At 41.7% G+C, this 21,654-nt stretch overlaps 1 protein-coding gene across 2 annotated transcripts in view; it reads right to left on the bottom strand.

The window, feature by feature from the left end:
- cdca8 (cell division cycle associated 8) overlaps positions 1-21,654 on the bottom strand; it is a 61,661-nt gene that overhangs the window by 6,649 nt on the left and 33,358 nt on the right. For both annotated transcript variants that reach the window (XM_043717888.2, XM_087976906.1), the window contains exons 4-7: positions 21,113-21,153; positions 19,288-19,375; positions 17,333-17,415; positions 14,242-14,315 (exon numbers count right to left, since the gene is read on the bottom strand). In XM_043717888.2, the coding sequence (XP_043573823.2) occupies positions 14,242-14,315; positions 17,333-17,415; positions 19,288-19,375; positions 21,113-21,153 (286 nt within the window). The remainder of the gene's footprint in view (positions 1-14,241; positions 14,316-17,332; positions 17,416-19,287; positions 19,376-21,112; positions 21,154-21,654) is intronic.

Here is a 21,654-nt window from a genome sequence, read left to right as displayed (position 1 = left end):
AGTTTTGAACTAAACAAACCTTCATTTTGTTTAAGCATAAAGCTGTGCTGTTGGTTGTTTTTAAAATCAAAATAGACAAATCCATGACAGGTTGGTGCAAAGGATGGATGTGCAATAGGTAAAATATAATGCCAAGTTAGTCACTGCTCAGTTGCTGGCATACTTGACCAAAGGATCCAGATTAAAGTCCCAATAAATGGCTTGAGCATATAAAGAAGATTGACATTCCAGTCAGGTGCTGGGTGGGTGCTGTACTGACAGAGGCACAGTCTTTCTGATAAGATGCTAAACAGCTACCTCATCTGCCTTCATACGTGTCGCATTGGTACTAATGACATTGCTGTGACTAGAAAAATTGTTCTGCTGGAAGAAATTTAAACAGTCTAGAGCACAGTTAAAACACAGTCTCCAAAGTAAATTTCTGGATTACTACCTGAACCTTGGGAAACTTGCATAGGGTAAATAAAGTTGAGGAGTTAATAGTGTGGCACAAAGACTGGTGTGGGTGGAATGGGTTTTAGTTCCAGCTCATGGGTCACTGTCAGTACTGGCGCAAAAGTGAGTTGCTCTGGTGAGACAAGCTTCAGTTGAAATGTGCTGGGGCTGGCAGCACAGCAAATCAAAAAACTCGTACTGTAAAGAGGTCTTTAAATTAATTTGGACAGCAGCAGTGTTGCATGTGTGACAGTTGAATGTAAGAGGAGAAACTGCTAAGTAAATGTGTATGTTTATTATGGCAGCAGTGCAGATCATCATTTGCATAACAATTCCCTGGGTGGAACAGGAAAGCTCAGCAGCGAAAAAAAAACAGCAGTAAATGGTCCAAGGAGGGGAAAAAATTGTAAAAAGGCAAAATCAATGGATTTGCTTCTGCACGTATAGTATTTGGAACAGAATAAACAAATTAATGGCACAATGTTAGTGTAAAATGCTAATGAGTATGAAACAGGTAAGGAGGAAAGACTGGTTGGGTAGCTATTTTAGTACAGGAAGAATAGTATAGCAAGAAACAACCTTAGATCAGAAGGTGAAGAATCATATGGGAAGACATTTAAAACAAAAAAAAGGATGACACCACTGGTGGGAGTAATCAAAAGGTCTTCTAACAGTAGCTATGATCGAACACAAAATACTCAGGAGATAATGTGGGCATGTAAGAAGGTAGTTTATTAATTGTGGATGACTTTAATCTTCTTATAGTTAAATTGGCGGAGAAAACCATGAAGGAGGAGGCAAAAAACACTAGAGAGAGAGAGTTTCCTAGAATATTACGTTGTGGATCTAACCAGGAATCAGACTATTTTGGTTGGGTACCGTGCACATAGATAGTTTCAATAAATGATGTCAGAGTACAAGATGCCCTCCAAACAGTGACCATAACATAATAGAATTTAGTACAGGTAGATAATCCTTCATCTGAAACCCAAAATCTCCAAATTCCGAAGGCTTTTCATCAAGTTTTTAATCTCAGTTACAAGGTTGTTTGGCCTGCTGTTACCCAACTCCACACCCGTTCAATGCATGTCACTCAGATGTGACGTGAGGTCGGGGGGGGGGCGGCATGGCCCAGTACTGGCAGGCCTCAATTCCTGTCTCAGGGCCAATTACTCAGTGAGTCTGCTGTTCGCTAAGATTCTTTTAAAATTTCACCTTTGAACCATCATTTATTCCAAAATTCAAAAATTCCAAATTCTGAAAACCAGCTGGCCCTGAGTGTTTAGGATAAAGATAGTATACCTGTATTCAGTTAAAAAGTGAGAAACTTGGGTAGGAAACAATGGTGCTAAACATAAATAAGGGCAATTACAAATGAATGAGGACAGAGTCAGCTGGAGTGAATTTAGCAGCAAAGGTAATTGAGGAACAATAGCAGAATTTAAAACAATCATTCATGACTCAAAGCAAAGGCATATCCCAGTGATAAAGAATTCTAGGAAGAGAATAAAACAATTTATCATCAAGAGGTTGAGAATAGGATCAAATTGAAAAGAAAAAAACTTGGTAAAAATTAGTGGCAAGTCAGAGAATGTTTTAAAAACCATCAAAAGATGATCGAAAAAAATGAATAGAGATAAGAAAATACTTTGGAGGGTAAACCTGCAAGTAATATTGGGACAAACAAGATCTTCTTTAAATATATAAAAATCTTAGAGCAAGACCTTTTAAAAGAGATAAGGAGAAACATCTTCAGCCAGAGTGTGGTGAATCCATGGAATTCATTGCCACAGAACACTATGGATGCCAGGTCATTGAGTATATTTATGATGGAGATAAGTAAGTTCTTGATTGTCAAGGGGATTAAGGGTTACTGAGAGAAAGCAGGAGAAACTTATCAGCCATGATTGAATGGCAGAGCAGACACGATGGGCTGAATGGCCTAATTTCTGCTCCTTTGTGTTATGGAAGACAGATGCCAAAGTGAACATAGGTCCTTTAGAGAAAGAGGCTGAGAAAATAAAAATGGGGAACCAGGAAATGGCAGAGGGGCGAATAAATATGAAACAAGGGACAAAGACGGAGGAGGAAGTAAACAATAATTATCATCACAGAAACAAAGGGGCTAAAAGTAGAGTTCCATAAACCTGTGCGATGCATCAGAGGATACTAAACAGAATACCTTTACAGATCGTGGATGCACTGATATGGATCTTCAAAGTATCCTTTACTCTGGCAAGTTCCAGAGAATTGGAAAACTATCAAAGTAACATTCTTATTTAAAACAGAAGGGGACCAAAAGCAGGCAATTAGCTTACATCTGTTATAGAGAAAATGCTAGAAATGTATTTACAAACTGTGATAGCAGAGCATTAGAAATACATAATATGATTAAGCACCGTCAGCATAGCTTCAAGAAGGGGAAATCATACTGGACTAATTTACCAGAATTACAGAATAAATAAAACATAACATGGTGATGTAATATTTCTATTTCCAGAAGATAATCCATTAAGGTACTACACACTAGGCTACATAAGAACTCACAATGTTGGGGATAGTATATTAAAATGGATAGAGCATTGTCTAGCTAAAAGCAGACAGACTTGAGAAAAAGAGGCATTTTTAAGATGACAACCTAGAACTAGTAGAGTGCCATAGGGATCAATGCTGGCGTCAAATTTATTTACAATATATATTCATGACTTAGATAAAGGAAATTAATGAACTATAGACAAATTTGCAGATGACACAAAGACAGATGGGAAAGTATGTGGTGAGGATGCCAAAGAATCTGCAGTGGGATATGGATGGGCTAACTGAGTGGGCAAACACCTGGCAGCTGGAATAAGTGGGAAAATGTGAGGTTATGCTAATAAACAGTTGGTATAATGGGGCAGTTTCAAGATAGCAACGTTGTAACTCATGGTGCGACACAGGGATCAATGCTGGGGCAGCAATTATTAACTATATTTATGTTAATGACTTAGATGAGGAAGGTGAATGTACTATAGGCAAGTTTGCAGATGACAAAAATAGGCAGGAAGGCAGGTGGTGAGGGTGACACAGAATCTGCAGAGGGATTATAGACAGGTCAGGCCAGGCCAGGCAAAAACTTGGCAAATGGACAATGATGTGCTGAAATGTGAGGTCATGCACTTTGGCAGGAAGAAGAGGGGATGAATACTGTCAGCAGAGGAATACTGCGGAAAGCTGTGGAACAAAGGAATTTGAATGCCCTTGCCCATGAATCGCAAAAAAACTAGCATCCAATTTCAGTGGGCAATAAGGAAGGCAAATGAAATATAAAATTCAGAGAGTTTTGCTAAAAGTATACAAGTCACTAATCAGACCACAGCTGGAATAGTGTGAACAATTTCAGGCCTCTTATCTAAAGAAAGGTGCACTGGCATTGGAGGCATCCGGAGAAGGCTCACTAAGCTGATAACAGTTATGGAGGGGCAGTCTTCTGAGGAAGACTGTACTCATTGGAATAAAGACAACTGAGAGGGAACCTTATTGAAACATATAAGATTCTTAGGGGAAATCGACAGGTTGGATACAGACAGTTATCTCCCCTTGAGGGAGAGTCCAGCACCAGAGGACATGGTCTCATAATAAGGGTTACCCATTGAAGACAAAGAAGGGGAGAAATTTCATTCTCAAAAAATATAGTGAACGTGTGGAATTATTTAGCACTCAGGGCTGTTGAGGTTGGGTCATTAAGTATATTCAAGGTTTAGACAAGTATTTTAAATCAGTAAGGGAATCAAGTGTTATGGGAAAAAGACAGGAGTGTAGAATAGAGGATGATCAGATCTGCCACATTCTCACTGAATGGCAAAGCAGCTTTGATGGGCTAAATGGCCTTTTTCTGCACCTATGTCTTACGACCTTTGACCAGAGGAAGCGTGGAGCTAAATATCATTGAAATGCAGAAAGATTGCAGAAAGCTACTGCACTGAGATATATGACCGTGTACATATAATCAAAAAAAACTAGCACAAAAATTTAGCAATTCATAAGAAAAGCAAATTAACTATACACTTTTATTTTAAAGGGAATGGAATATAGAAATAGGGAAGTCTTGCTAAAACTCAAGGTAGGGCACAAACAAAATATCATGCTCCCCTTATCAGGATTTGCTGGAATTGGAGGCTGTCCAGAGATATTTCACTTGGGGTATGCAGGGACTTTGAGTAGGTACGGCCTGTACTTATTAGAATCTGTAAAAATGATAAGTGACTTTATTGAAATATATAGTGAACATTTTATTAGCTGGCACCTCTGGGACCAGGAGTGTGCCGGTTGATCAAATATTCCAGATAATCAAGAGAGAGATGCATAATTTCAGCAAATCCTGACCAAGTGAAGCTTTGAGACATCAGCATCCCTCAAAAAAATCTATGTAAAAACATCAACATACTCTCCAAAATCAATTTTAAAAACACACCGTACGTAACAGAAACATAATGCAGAGGTATACGCATCACCTATATTTCATTTACAGCCTAAATATTTACAACATCGTGATAGATAGCAGTATATAATTTTTGCCAGTTTATCAAGAGTACCAGTTCATAAAAAGTCTGCTCTACAAGGTGTTACAAGGTAGGCGCAGAGATGTTGTTTCCCCTTGTGAGTGTGTCTAGGATGATAGGGAATAATATCAGAGTAAGGGTCACCCAGTTAGGGCAGAGTTGAGGAGGAAATAATTTTCTCAGACGGTAATGTGGATGTCTTTATCACGTACAGCTCCAGAGTCTGGGTTAAGTACATTTAAGGCTAAGATTTTCAAATCAATAAGGGAACCAAAGGTTTATGGGAAAGGCAGGAAAATAGAATTGAAGCTGATTAGGTCAGTCATGATCTTATTAAACGGTGGAGCAGACTCTGAGTTGAATGGCCTGCATCGGGAGGTAAAAGGGATGGAGGAGTTGCATTACTGGTCAAAGAGGATATCAAAGCCGTGCTGAAGGAGGGCACTATGGTGGACTCGACCAATGAAGCAAAATGGGCAGAACTCAGAAATAGGAAGGGTGCGGTAACAATGTTGGGGCTGTACTACAGGCCTCCCAACAGCGAGCGTGAAAGAGAGAGGTACAAATATGTAGACAGATCAGGGAACCACAGGATGGTGGTGACAGGAGATTTTAATTTTCCCAACATTGACTGGGATTCACTTAGGGTTAAAGACCTAGATGAAGCAGAATTTGTAAGGAGCATCCAGGTGATTTTCTAGAGCAGCATGTAAATAGTCCAACTCAGGAAGGGGCCATACTGGACCTGGTGTTGGGAAATGAGCCCGACCAGGTGGCTGAAGTTTCAGTAGGGGATTGCTTTGGGAGTAGTGATCACAATTCCCTAAGTTTTGAAATACACATGGACAAAGATCTGACTGGTCCTAAAAGGAAGAGTGCTAAATTGGAGAAAGGCCAACGACATCAAAATTCGGCAGGAGCTGGGGAATGTAGATTGGGAGCAGCTGATTGAAAGGAAATCGACATTTAAAGAAAGGTTGATTAGAGTGCACGGCAGACATGTCCCTGTGAAAATGAGGAATTAGAAATGGAAAGATTAGAGAACCATGGACGACAGGTGAAATTGTGAGACTAGCTAACAGGAAAAAGGATGCATACACAAGGTCTAGGCAACTGAAGACAGATGAAGCTTTGGAAGAATATTGGAAATGTACGACCAATCTAAAACGAAGAATTAAGAGGGCGAAAAAGGGTCATGAAATATCTTTTGCAAACAGGATTCAGGAAAATCCCAAAGCCTTTTATTCATATATAAAGGAGCAAGAGGATAACTAGAGGACGGGTTGGCCCACTCAAGGACAAAGGAGGACGCATGGATGCATGGATACAGAGAAAATGGGGGAGATTCTTAATGCATATTTTGCATTGGTATTTCCCAAGGTGAGGGATAAATGTTTGATTTCTCTAGCTCAAGTTGGCATAAGGAGGGAGGAAATGTTTGGTATTCTAAAAGGTATTAAGGTGGGCAAGTTCCCAGGTCTGGATGGGAGCTGTCCTAGGTTACTGAGGGAAGCGAGAGAGGAAGTGGCTCAGGCCTTAACAAATCATCCTTGAACATGGGTGAGGTCCCAGAGGACTGGAGAATTGCTGATGTTGTCCCCTTGTTTAAGAAGGGATAATCTAGGTAGTTATAGACAGGAGAGAGTGACGTCAGTGGTAGGGAAACTTCTGGACAAGATACTGAAGGATTTGATCTATTCCCATTTGGGAGATAGGCAACATGATTTTGTGCAGGGAAGGTTTTGTGCAGCTTCCTGATGAAGGGCTCCTGCCCGAGACATTAATTTTCCTGCTCCTCAGATGCTGCCTCACCTGCTGTGCTTTCCAGCACCACTCTAATCTTGACTGATCTCCACATCTGCAATCCTCACTTTCGCCTGTCAGGGGACTGTCAGAGAAGACAGCAGAACAGAGATAAATTGGAGAATTGGGCAGAGAATTGGCAGATGGAGTTCAAATGCGTGGTAATCATTTTGGAAGATCCAATTCAAGAGCAAACTATACAATAAATGGAAAAGTCAGAGTCATGGAGATGTACAGCACGGAAACAGCCCAACTTGTCCATGCCGACCAGATATCCCAACCCAATCTAGTCCCACCTGCCAGTGCCCAGCCCATTTCCCTCCAAACCCTGCCTAGATGCCTTCTAAATATTGCAATTGTACCAGTCTCCACCACTTTCTCTGGCAGCTCATTCCATACACGTACCACCCTCTGAGTGAAAAGGTTGCCCGTCAGGTCACTTTTCTATTTTTTCCCCTCACCCTAAACCGATGCACTCTAGTTCTGGACTCCCCAACCCCAGGGAAAAGACTTTGCCTATTTACCCTATCCATGTCCCTCATGATTTTATAAACCTCTATAAGGTCACCCCTCAGCCTCCGACACTCCAGGGAAAACAGCCCTAGCCTATTCAACCTCTCCCTATAGTTCAAATCCCCCAACCCTGGCAACATCCCAGTAAATCTTTTCTGAACCCTTTCAAGTTTCACAACATCCTTCCGATAGGAAGGAGACCAGAATTGCACGCAATATTCCAACAGTGGCCTAATCAACGTCCTGTACAGCCGTAACATGACCTTCCAACTCCTGTACTCAATACTAACCAATAAAGGAAAGTGTACCAAACACCATCTTCACTATCCTGTCTACCTGCGACTCCACTTTCAAGGAGCTATGAACCTGCACTCCAAGGTCTCTTTGTTCAGCAACACTCCCCAGTACCTTATCATTAAGCGTATAAATCCTGCTAATATTTGCTTTTTCCAAAATGCAGTACCTTGCATTTATCTAAAATAAACTCCATCAACCACTTCTCAGCTCATTGGTCTATGTGATCAAGATATCGCTATAATCGGAGATAACCTTCTTCGCAGTCCACTACACCTCCAATTTTGGTGTCATCTGCAAACTGCTCACATCAAAATCATTTTTATAAATGATGAAAAGTAGTGGACCCAGCACCAATACTTGTGGCACTCCAGTCTGAAAAACAACCCTCCACCGTCTTCTACATTTGAGCCAGTTGTATCCAAATGGCTAGTTCTCCTTGTATTCCATAAAACCCAACCTTGCTAATCAGTCTCCCATGGGGAGCATTGTTGAACGCCTTACTGAAGTCCAGAGATCACATCTACCGCTCTGCCATCATCAATCCTCTTTGTTACTTCTTCAAAAAACTCAAATCAAATTTGCGACACAATTTCCCACGCAGAAAGCCATGTTGACTACCCCTAATCAGTCCTTGCCTTTCCAAATACATGTGCATCCTGTCCCTCAGGATTCCCTCCAACAACTTGCCCAACACCCAACGTCAGGCTCACTGATCTACAGTTCCCTGGCTTGTCCTTTCCACCTTTCTTAAACAGTGGTACCACGTTAGGCAATCTCCAGTCTTCTAGCACCTCACCTGTGACTATGAATGATCCAAATATTTCAGTAATAGGCTCAATCATTTCCTTAGTTTCCCAGAGTTTTAGGGTCCACCTGATCAGGCCCTGGGGAATTATCCACACTTGTGTTTCAAGACATCCAGCACTTCCACCTCTGCAATATGGACATTTTTCAAAATGTCACCATCTATTTCCCTACATTCTACATCTTCCATGTCCTCTTCCACAGTAAATACAGATGTAAAATACTCTTATTATCTCCCCCATCTCCTGCAGCTCCACACAAAGGTCGCCTTGCTGATCTTGGAGGGGTCTATTCTCTCCCTAGTTACTCTTTTGTCCTTAATGTATTTATAAAAACCCTTTGGATTCTCCTTAACGCAAATGCCAAAACTATCTCATGTCCCCTTTTTGCCCTCCTGATTTTCCTGTTAAGTATACTTTTACTGCCTTTATACTCTAAGGATTCACTCGATCTATCCTGTATACCTGACATTTGCTTCCTTCTTTTTCTTAACCAAACCCTCAATTTCATTATTGATCCAGCATTCCCTATACCTACCAGCCTTTACTTTCACCTTAATAGGAATATACTTTCTCTGGACTATCTTTACCTAATTTCTGAAGGCTTCCCATTTTCCAGCCATCCCTTTACCTGCGAACATCTGCCCCCAATCAGCTTTTGAAAGTTCTTGCCTAATACCATCAAACTTCAACTTTTAGATTTGGTCTATCCTTTTCCATCACTATTTTAAAACTAATAAAATTATGGTCAGTGGCCCCAAAGTGCTCCCCCACTGACACCTCAGTCACCTGCCCTGCCTTATTTCCAAAGAGTAGGTCAAGTTTTGCACCTTCTCCAACAGGCACATCCACATGCTGAATCAGAACATTTTCTTGCACACACTTAAATTCCTCTCCATCTAAACCCTTAACACTATGGCAGTCCCAGTCTATGTTTGAAAAGTTAAAAACCATGATGATTGGCAATTAAATGTTCCAGGATATAGGCGCTTCAGACAGGACAGGGAGGGAAGTAAAAGGTGGGGGCGGTGGAGTTACATTGCTGGTCAAGGATGATATCACAGCTGTGCTAAAGGAGCACACTATGGAGGTCTTGGGTAGTGAGGCATTATGGGTGCAGCTGAGAAATAAGGGTACAGTCACACTATTGGGGCTGTATTACAGGTAGAAGAACAAATAGGTAAACAGATTATGGAAAGATGTAGAGGCAATAGGGTAGTGGTGATGGGAGATTTTAATTTTCCCAACATTGACTGGGATAGACTGAACGTCAGAGGTCTGGATGGGGTAGAATTTGTAAAAAAGCATCCAGGAGAGTTTTCTAGAGCAGTATGTTAATAGTCCGATGAGGGAAGGGGCCAAATTGGACCTATTACTGGGGAACTAGCCAGGACACGTGGCAGAAGTTGCGGTGGGGGATTTCTTTGGGAACAGTGACCACAATTCTGTAAGTATTAGAATATTCGTAGATAAAGAAGAGAGTGGTCCTAAGGGAAGAGTACTAAACTGGGCCAAGGCCAATTATATCAAAATTAGGCAGGAGCACTGAAATGTGGATTGGACACAGCTATTTGAAGCAAAGTCCACATTTGAGATGTGGGAGGTTTCCAAAGATAAGCTAAAGATAGTGCAGGATAGGCATGTCCTGTTGAAGGCTAAGGATAGGAAGGGCAAGATTCGTGAACCGTGGACGATAGGAGAAATTGTACGACTAGCCAAGAGGAAAAAGGGAAGCATACATGAGGTCGAGGCAGCTCAGAACAGAACAGGCCCCGGAAGAATATCGGAAGAGCAGGACAAGTCTTAAATGAGGAATCAAGAGGGCTAAAAGGGGTCATGAAATAGCTTTAGCGAGCAGAATTAAGGAGAATCCCAAAGCATTTTATTTTTATATAAGAAGCAAGCGGGGAACTAGAGAAAGGATTGGTCCACTAATGGATAACGAAGGAAGGCTGTGTCTCAAACCTGAGAGAATGGGTGAGATTCTGAATGATTACTTTGCATCAGTGTTCACTGAGAAGAGGAACATGATGAATGTTGAGATTTGAGATAGAAGTTTGATTATTTTGGATCATGTTGACATAAGTAGGGAAGAGGTGTTGGGTAGGCTCAAGGTTATTAAGGTGGACAAATTCCCAGAACCGGGTGGGATCTATCCCAGGTTTCTGAGGGAGGCGAGAGAGGAAATAGCATCCTTAAATACAGGTGAAGTGCCGGAGGACTGGAGGGTTGCTCATGTTGTCCCCCTGTACAAGAGTAGTAGTAGGGATATTCCAGGTAACTACAGACCAGTGAGCCTGACATCTGTGGTGGGGAGGTTGCTGGAGAAGGTACTGAGGGATAGGATCTATTTATATTTAAAAATGAATGGGCTTATCAGTGATAGGCAACATGGTTTTGTGCAGGGGAGATCGTGCCTTACCAACTTAATAGAGTTCTTCGAGGAAGTGACCAAGTTGATAAGTGAAGGAAGGGCTGTTGATGTCATATAGTAAAGTGTTTGATAAGGTTCCCCATGGTAGACTAATGGAGAAAGTGGAATCATATGGTGTGCAGGGTGTTCTAGCTGGGTGGATGAAGAACTGGTTGAGCAGCAGGAAGCAGTAGTAGTTGAAGTGAGTTTCTCGAACTGGAGAAAGGTGGACCAGTGGTGTTCCACAGGGGTCAGTGTTGGGGCCAATGTTGTTTGTAATATACATAAATGATCTAGAAGAGGGCACTATTGGTACGATCAGCAAGTTTGCAGATGACACTAAGATTGGTGGAGTAACAGAAAGCATAAGGGACTGTCAGAGAATACAGGAGGATATAGAATGGACAGTTGGGCGGAAAAATGGCAGATGGATTTCAATCCAGACAAATGTGAGGTGATGCATTTAGGCAAGTCTAATTCTAGAGCGAATTATACAATGAATGGAAGAGCCTTGGGAAAAGTTGATGGGTAGAGAGATCTGGGAGTGCAGGTCCACTGTACCCTGAAAGTTGCTGCACAGGTGGATAGAGTGGTCAAGAAGACATGTAGTATGCTTGCCTTCATTGGGGTATTGAGTATAAGACCTGGCAAGTCACGTTAACATTGTACAAGATATTGGTTCGGCCACATTTAGAATACTGTGTACAGTTCTGGTCTCCACATTACCAAAAGGATGTGGACGCTTTGGAGAGGGTGCAGAGAAGGTTTACGAGCATGTTGCCTGGTATGGAAGGTGCTAGCTATGAAGAAAGGTTGAGGAGGTTAGGTTTATTTTCACTAGAAAAAAGGAGATTGAGGGGGGACCTGATTAAGGTTTACAAATTCATGAAGGGTATAGACAGGGTGGATAGAGATAGGCTTTTTCCCCCAGTGTGAAGGATTCAATAACGAGAGGTCACGCTTTCAAGGTGAGAGGTGGAAAGTTTAAGGGGGATACACGCAGCAAGTACTTCACAGAGGGTGGTGGGCATTTGGAACGTGTTGCCAGCAGAGGTGGTAGAGGCAGGCATGGTAGATTCATTTAAGATGCGTCTGGATAAATGCACGAGTAGGTGGGGAGCAGATGCTTCGGAATTGACTGACCGGTTTAGACAGTACATTTGGATCGGCTCAGACTTGGAGGGCCGGAGGGCGTGTTCCTGGGCTGTAAGTTTTTTGTTCTTTATCCCCTACCAAAACGACCCTATTATTCTTACAGATAACGGAGATCTCCCTACGAATTTGTTTCTCAGTTTCCCTCTGACTATGAGTGTGTCTGTAATACAATCTCAATAAGGTGATCATCCCTTCCTTATTTCTCAGTTCCACCCAAATAACTTCCCTGGATGTATTTCCAGGAATATCCTCCCTCAGTACAGCTGCTATGCTATCCCTTATCAAAAACGACACTCTCCCTCCTCCCTTTCTATCCTTACTGTAGCATTTATATTCTGGAACATTAAGCTGCCAGTCCTATCCATCCCAGAGCCTTGTTTCTGTAATTGCTAGGATATCCCAGTCCCATGTTCCTAACCATGCCCTGAGTTCATCTGCCTTCCCTGTTAGGCCTGTTACATTGAAATAAATGTCAGTCCTAGTTTGTTCTCTGCTTTTTCCTTGCCTGCCGTGTTTGACTCGCCTTTGTTCTCAACTGTACCAGTCTCAGATTGATCTCTTTCCTCACTATCTCCCTGGGTCTCACCTCCCCCCAACCATACTAGTTTAAATCCTCCCAAATCTCCCTGTCAGTATATTAGTCCCCTTCCAAATTAGGTGCAATCCGTCCTTGTACAGGTCACCTCTACTCCAAAAGAGATCCCAATGATCCAAAAATGTGAATCCTTCTCCCATACACCAGCACCTCAGCCATGTATTCATCTACTCTATCCTCCTATTCCTGCCCTCGTAAGTAATCCAGAAATTACTAATTTCAAGGACCTCCTTTTTAAACTCCTGCCTAACTCTCCAAGCTCCCTTCAGAATCTCAACCTTTTCCCTTCCTATGTCGTTGGTTCCAGTTCCTGGGGAACACTGATATACAGAGATCTGGGTGTTCAGGTCCATTGTTCCCTGAAGGTGGCAACGCAGGTCAATAATGTGGTCAAAAAGGCATACAGCATGCTTTCCTTCATTGGACAGGGTACAGAGTACAAGAGCTCAGTGATGTTACAGTTGTATAGGACTTTGGTTCGGTCGCATTTGGAATACTGTTCTTGTCGCCACATTACCAAAAAGGATGTGGATCTTTGGAGATGGTGCAGAGGAAGTTCACGAAGATGTTTCCTGGTATGGAGGGCACTTGCTATGAAGAGAGGTTGAGTAGGTTAGGATTATTTTCATTAGAAAGACGGAGGTTGAGATCTTTAAAATCATGAGGTATAGACAGGGTGGATAGCAAAAAGCTTTTCTGCCCCCAGAGTGGGGACTCAATTACTAAGGGACACGAGTTCAAAGTGAGATGGGAAAAATTTGGGGAGATATGCGTGGAAAGTTCTTTGTGCAGAGGGTGGTGGGTACCTGAAATGTGTTGTCAGTGGAGGTAGTAGAGGTGGGCATGACAGCATCATTTAAGATGTATCTAGACAGATACATGAATTGCAGTGAGCAAAGGAATACAGACCCCGAGAAAATAGGAGACATGTTTAGATAGAGGATCTGGATCAGTTCAGACCTGGAGGGCCGAAGGGCCTGCTCCTGTGCTGTAATTTTCTTTGTTTATTTGCTTCTGTCTCTTATGGTCCAATAAAAACACAGGAAATTATTGGCGTCCTGACTAACCTTTATCCCTTAACCAAGATTGTATGAAAAAGAAGCCCAGTCTCTTTGTGGGAGATTCTGCATAGATTAGTTGCCATATTTAAAAATAGACCAGTGACTGCACTTCAAAAGCATACTAGTTGGCTGCAAAGCATTTAAAATGTTGTGCCCATGAAATAAAAACTACTAACAAGTCTTTCTTTCTTGTTAGAGAGGTGAAGCAATTCATTTAGAGGGGAAGAATGAAGGGCAAAACAGGAGTGAAAACATTTTTTGTTTTTAATCTTGGAAGTAGTTAGGATCTGGAATAGACTACCCGAGAGCCTGATGAAGGTAGATCCAGTTGTGACAAAGGAGAATCAGATTACCAAAAATAAACTGCAGGGCCACTCAGAAAAAAAGATAATACTAGAAGAACCATCTCTTGCTGAGAGTCAGCAAAGAGACACAGGGCCAAATGGTCTTTTGATCGATGACCATTCTATAATCAACATTGCCATAAAGCAATAACAAGGTCATAAAGATGACAAAATAACCAAGATGCACTTGTGATTGGATAAACTCTCAGCTGTATTGATCAGGGCATTAAGTTATTACTCTTACGTACCAAGAATAACCATCTTTGGAGACAAGTGCTTACCTTTTAGTCCGAGTACCAGTGGCGCATGCTGATGGAGGTCTACATTTAGCTGACAGGGTTACAGTTTTTTTACCCTGTTAGGAGAACAATATAACAAAATGTTAGTTCCAATCAATACTCCAGTCAGATTTGGGCCAACAGGTAAAAGGTTACATTTTCCTCATCCAAATTACAGAAAATGATCTTTAATGCAACTCAACTCCCTCTCCAATCTTCAGTACCAGCAGTGATGTGATCACCGCTGACTAAATGTTTAGCTGTAGCAATCATGTTCATGCTTTTGGCTACAAACACACAACAGAAACTGGGTATTATAAGGCTACTGGCTCATTTTTTGATCCTTCCAAGACATGTCAGCAGCTACAAAGTTTAAGCCAGGAATCAAAATCAAATACCTACCAGGATGGCTGCAGTCCCTAATATTCAAGAAACACTCTCATTCTCAATGAATCAGACAACTTGACTGGATTTCCCATCATTGAAAGCATTATCCATTTACCATTAAGATCATAGCTGCAACATTATTTAAAGAGTACATTGTAGCAACAATACAGCATAACATCACTATTGTGGTCAACAATCTGGTATTTCATATCTAATGCTATGCTGGGAACACTTGTAGTGCACAAGATCTGCTGGGGCTCAGGGGCAGCCTTCAGAGGACAACTAGGATTGACCAATGGAAGTATCTTTAGCAGAACTAACAACTCCTCTAAAGTTTACCAGTTTTAATCCTTGTTATTTCAGAATTACTAATGCAGCTAACTTTAAAATTGTCATTGCCTTGTCAGTAAGAAAATAAAATTAAAACGAATCAATAACAAGTAGTGTCATAGACTCAAAGTGCAGAATCTGTGTGGATAGAGTTGAGGAACTGCAAAGAGGGGAAAAAACCCTGATGGGAGACATATACAAGCCTCCTAGCAGTAGACAGAATGTGAGGAAGAAAATAAATTAGAGGATAGAAATGCACTATTACAATAATCATGGTGGAATTCAATATGCAGATCAACTGAGAAAATCACATTAGTAGATTAGATTAGATTACTTGCAGAGTAGAAACAGGCCCTTCGGCCCAACAAGTCCACACCGACCCGCCGAAGCGCAACCCACCCAGACCCATTCCCCTACATTTACCCCTTCACCTAACACTATGGGCAATTTAGCATGGCCAATTCACCTAACCTGCACATTTTTGGATTGTGGGAGGAAACCAGAGCACCTGGAGGAAACCCACGCAGACACGGGGAGAATGTGCAAACTCCACACAGACAGACAGTCACCTGAGGCGGGAATTGAACCCGGGTCTCTAGCACTGTGAGGCAGCAGTGCTAACCACTGTGCCACCATGCCGCCCACGAATCGATAAAAGGAATTTGTGGAATGTCTACAGAATGGTTTCTTATAGCAGCTTGTTGTAGAGGGAACAGACAATTCAGCATTTGGTCATTGCTGTGAGGCAGACTGATTAGTAACCTTAAGTTAAAAGGAACCCCGAAGGACTATGGCCATAATATGATAGAATTCACCCTGAAGAATCAGGAATCTGATATAACAGTACTCAAATTGAGTAAAGGTAACTGCAAAGACATGATGGAGGAACTGGCCAGAATTGATTGGAAGGGGATCTGCAATAGGGAGGATGGTGGAGCAGTGGCAGGAGTTTCTGGGGGTATTGTGGGAAGCACAGGGGAAATTCACCCCAAGGGAGAAGCAGCATATCAAAGGGAAGAATGAGGCAACCATGGCCAACAAGGGAAGTCAGAGACAACATAAAAGCAAAAGAAAAAACACACAATGTGAAGATTAGTGGGAAACACAGGATTGTGAAACCTTTTAAAAACCCACAGAAGGCAACTACAAGAAAAGTGTATTGTGTGTGTATGGGGAGTTTAAAGATGAAATAGAAGGGTAAGCTTCAGAGTTATCTAGAGGGGGCTGGAGGGACGAGGGCCGGGGGGGGGGGGGGGGGGGGGGGGGGGGAACCAGGGAGGGACGGGGGGGAAACCAGGGATGGACGGGAGGGGGGGAACCAGGGAGGGACAACTCATTGAAATTGCTGAATACAGAGAAGCCTGAAGAGAGTGGACACGGAAGATGCTTCCATTAGTAGGACAGACCTGATCTGAAGGCACAACCCTTTAGAACTGAGATAACACGAAGGGCTATGGAGGGCAAGACATTGAGATTATTCAAGACACATTTAGACAGGTTATTGATTAGTGAGGGGATCTAAGGTTATAGGGAGGAGGCTAAGGAATGGGATTGAAAAACTTAGCCATGATTGAACGGTGGAGCAGACTCAGGTCAAATTGCCTAGTTTTGTTCCTATATCTTAATGGCATAACAGTAAGAGGAAGTTTCTATTTTAACCTGTTTAAATAAGTACTGAGTAGGTTGCTCTAAAACAATACCCTTATTGAAATAATTTCTTCTCAACAGAGGGTCAAAGAACCCAGTGTGTTTGTGAGCATAAGCGTACATTTGAAAAGAGCTCATCTTTCTTAGAAAACCATGCAATAGTAATACTTACTGCAACAAGTATTTTAAGGCTAAAAGTGAAATTGGTGATGGCTATTAATTGATGCCTGGATATATAAAGGAGAACTGAGAGAGAGAGGACTGTTGTACTGGTATTATCAATAAAATCTCTTTGTGCAGAGATTATGTCTTAGTTTCTATTTGAGCAGCCTCATCAGAATGTGTTAAACCATGTCTCCAATATGCACCAGAGGAAAACAAAGACGTCAAAACAGATCAAACCCAGGAAAACGCTTATTTGAAAGAGGCGATTATATGAATGCAGATCACAATTTGTTCAACTTTAGGTTTTAGGTGATCATCAACACTAATCTAGCTTGAGTAGTGTACACAAGGGAAGTCCAACCTTTCTCCAGCGTCCCTTGCACCTATCGCCCTCAGTCTTGTGATTAAAGTAACCAACAAAATGGAATTTTCTTTGTGGAAAGTGAGATTTTTAGTTGGGCAATGGGTAGCTCACTTACAATTGCACAAATTTTCATCCACTTACTGACTACAATTCATCTGTTCAACATAAACAAGTAACAAGATATTTTTTAAATAAACCAACCTTTCGGAACATTTTGTTAGAAGGAGCAAGATTTTCATCTTCACTTGCAGCTCCATCACCATCATTCCTTGCCTTGATTTTACCTGCGGAGATAAATTAGATTAAATTACTTAGTGTGCAAACAGGCCCTTTGGCCCAACAAGTCCACACCAACCCTGAAGAGCAACCCTCCCAGACCCATTCCCCTACATTTGCCCCTTCACCTAACACTACGGGCAATTTAGAATGGCCAATTCACCTAACCTGCACATCTTTGGATTGTGGGAGGAAACCAGAGCACCCGGAGGAAACCCACGCAGACACAGGGAGAATGTGCAAACTCTACAGACAGTTGCCCGAAGCGGGAATTGAACCCGGGTCTCTGGCGCTGTGAGGCAGCAGTGCTAACCACTATGTCACCGTGCCGCCCCATACTTTTCAAATTAATTGCAACATTTAAGCATCTGCTTACTTACATACAGTGAGAAGAGGAATGCATAGCTGGGCCTAATCATTGCTCACTATCAATTAATCCACTAACTGGCAACACTTCTAGTTCTTGAAATGCTAGATATTGGGGGAGACAGGACAAAGACCAAGCCATCCTGCAAAGTAACTCAATTTGCATACGTTTATTTTCTGCTGGTTAGTCTTGTTTAGAATACAGTGGATCTTAAGGTGCAGAAAGAATAGCTTCTCTCAGTGCACTGAAGTTCAACATTTATATACCAAAGGTGTTAATAAAAGCAAATTGATCCATGAAGGTTAATGGCAACATGCGGCCCGAGATTCAACAGTACATAAGTATTTTTGTTGACCGAGTAGATAATTTTGGAAATTTTTGAGTCAAGGGATATGGTGAGTTACACATTCACCTTGTACTGGTCCAGAAAAACAGTGGTTAGTACTGCTACCTCACAGTATCAGGGACTTAGGTTCAATTCCAGCCTGGGTGCCTGTCAGTGTGGACTTTTCACCCGTTCTCCTTGTGACTGCGTATGCTTCCTTTGAGAGCTCCGGTTTCCTCCCACAATCCAAACATGTACAGGTTAGATGGTTTGGCCATGTTAAACTGCTCATAGTGTCTTGGGATGGGCAGATTAGGTGGATTAGAGATGGGAAGCTCAGCGTTACAGTAATAGTGTAGGGTGGGGTGTGTCTGGGTGGACAGTCATTGTGGACTTGTTGGGCCGAATGGCCTATTTCCACACTCGAGGGATTTGATGAATTCCTTTCGCACCATACTGATTACTAGTGCTATCATGTTCCCCTGCATAGCATTCTTCTGTATGATCGTTAACCACTTAATAGGTAAATAAAAAGAACTGGTGATCTAAAGGAAGTCAAGCATGAAGACAGCAAACACTTAAGTGGAGATGAGCCACAGGATGTGTCATCTTATTGAATGGCAATACTGGCTAGAGAAGCCAAACAGGCTAGTCCTACTTCCATTTCTTGTAATCATACGCATTTCATGTAAATAACCAAGCACTGCCAGAGAAAGTCCAAAATGAGGAGCCTGCTTTGAGACAATTTGCTCATCAGTCTTTCACGCAAGTACTAAACAAAATACTTTCCGGCAACAGTGAAAAGAATTATAACTATAATAGCACTCTGGGTCAATGGGACATTTAAAATTCAATTCCTTGGCTTTCTTTCTGAAAAATGTTGAGACAGTAAAAAGTCATCCATATACACTTCTGTCACAATATACTGGCCCATTCTTGAAATTAGTAGTCTGAAATGCTAAATATTTTAGGCAAGATATTATTTGCTCGTTAGTACCAGGCCTCCTGCTTTCCAAGGTGCTGAGGACAAGCTACTGTCATCGATGGTACATGTTTCCTTCCATAGTATCTGCAAATGCAGAAGGTCGTTGACATATTTATAGATCTAACATTGCTAAATAAACAAGTGCCAAAACACATTTAACAGTAGATAGTTAAATCATTTCAGCATTCAAGTTATAAACTTACGTTTCTTAGTTAACTTTAGCAGTGCAGCATCTTTCAAGATTTCAGATTCTATGGCTTCAACTTCCAAGCAGGCTGCATCGAGTCGCTTCTGTAACAACAACACTTAGTGGTTAAGGAGAACATTATCCAATTCTTAGCCTCCTTATCCTAGATGATGTTTGGACACAACATTAAGTATTTTATCTGAAGAGTAATCTTTAAGATAAATAGCGGTTTTGAAATGGAACAATGGCCATTTTTATTTAACAGACTAAAATTAGAATAAATCTTGTTTTAAATACAGTTTTGCACGGATAGAAAGAATGTGTATGTATATTGCATTGCTTTCAAATGAATAAAATAGGCAATAGTCACCCTCTGGTTTGTTCCTCAATGCACCAACCAAAATCAACCAACTTGGTTAAAATGTAAACCAAGCATGGCAATTAACAGTCAGCCATCACCTAACTAGTGCATAGTCCACGGCTATGCCTTGATCAGAGACCAATTGTCTACTATGCAATCAATATTTTTCTCAGACATTTTGAAAATGTTGTTCTCCTTTACACTGGCATTCGTAAAGTAGTCCTGATGAAGGTAAGTTGAAAAGATCTGACAAAATGTATTTTTTGTCAGCAATGCAACTTTAGATTTCTTGAAAGTCATTCAGGATCGAGCACCACATCCACCAACTTAAAACAGACACTCCCACCACTACCATTGCACAGAGGTCGCAACTTGCAGCATTCATAAGATACATTGCAGCAACTCCGATGCTCCTTCGACAGTAAACTTGCAACTTCTGCCACGAAGAACAAGGGCAGCAGATGCATGGGACTATCACCACCCACACGTTCACCCAAAAGCCTGACTTAGGACCACCATTACTTCGCAATTGCTAGCTCAGAATCCTGAAATTTCTGTTCTTAACGCGCTAAGATGCAGTGGCACCAGTTCATCATCACTTTCTCAGAAACAATTAAGGATGGGAAATAAACATGAGCACTGCCAACAACGCCCATTTATAATGAACATTTTTAAAAAATCAGTTTAAACACTTCAATTAGCTCATCCTTCCACCTTGTCAACACGAACAAAGACACGGTTTGCAACTTGCATGCCTTTCCTCGCCAGTTTTCACACCTCTGGTGAATCTACATCGCCTCCAAGACTACAAGGTGTTTAATGCTCAAAGTTAACTTTTACCCCAGAGAGTCTGACCAAGATGCTGCACAACTTCACCTTCTGATGCAAGAAACCATAAAAGGTCATAATTTAACAAACTAATGAGTTGAGGGACAAATTGTATTATTCGTTTTATTAATTGGGTTAGGGTTTCTTATTCAGCACAGTAGCACACAGTCGATTTCTTGCCACTGACAGGTGCAGGTGAACACATCAAGCTGGATACTGCATTACATGCCACCTGTACAGTAGAAACTGCACAATCGGTGTCACAACTACTATTCAAAAGAATATAACACTTTCAAATGAAAACATGCTACCTGAGATGTCACTTGCACATTTTCACAGAAAAGAATCTAGCTTTGTCATTCTCTCGCATATTTATCAGACGGTTCACTCACAACAGCATGCTGCAAACCTGGAATATTCCTCAAGTATCGCCTAGAAGGTTAATACTAAACCAGAAAAGTTATTTACTTAGTAATCCACCTGGAGTCTTTAACACCGTTCTTTTCTGGAAAGGCCATATGATGCATTAAGATTTTACTTTATTCTAGCACCCATAGACAACATTTCATAGATGATTAGGAAAAGGAAATGAATATTCACCTTCCAAGTGACATCTACAACTCATGAACAAATTAAAAGGAAAACCCCTTACCTGCTCAACCTCAGCCACGGCCTTTGCGCTGCCACCCATGGCTTTAAAGAGAACAAAAAACGTGATTAAATAGGCTGAAACTTGGACAGAGATTACTGACAGTCCCAAATAACAGATGTGAACTTTCTTTTGATGTCAGATAGTTGGTGCTTTTCTGTCTGCCTTTGATAATTTCTCAACTTCGGACAAGCTGGTGCACAAGGCACCAGTGGGTGAAAATAGGTTGTGTGCCATGAAAACAAGTACAATCGATCCAATCTTTCCACATACAACCCACAGGTTTCAGATATCAATCCAGAAAAACTGTGTGGAGTTTGCACATTCTCCCCGTATCTGAGTGGGTTTCCTCCGGGTGCTCCGGTTTCCTCCCACAGTCCAAAGATGCGCAGGTCAGGTGAATTGGCCATGCTAAATTGCCCATAGTGTTAGGTAAAGGGGTAAATGTAGGGGAATGGGCGGGTTGCGCTTCGGCAGGTCAGTGTGGACTTGTTGGGCCAAAGGGCCTGTTTCCACACTGTTAGTAATCTAATCTAAAAAAGCTC

The sequence above is a fragment of the Chiloscyllium plagiosum genome, unplaced genomic scaffold (assembly GCF_037043375.1).
Source record: "Chiloscyllium plagiosum isolate Xiang-an unplaced genomic scaffold, Cpla_swu_hap1 HiC_scaffold_30, whole genome shotgun sequence".
Classification (NCBI taxonomy): domain Eukaryota; kingdom Metazoa; phylum Chordata; class Chondrichthyes; order Orectolobiformes; family Hemiscylliidae; genus Chiloscyllium; species Chiloscyllium plagiosum.
Note: the sequence above shows the minus strand (reverse complement) of the source record. Positions and strands in the feature narration are given on the sequence as shown.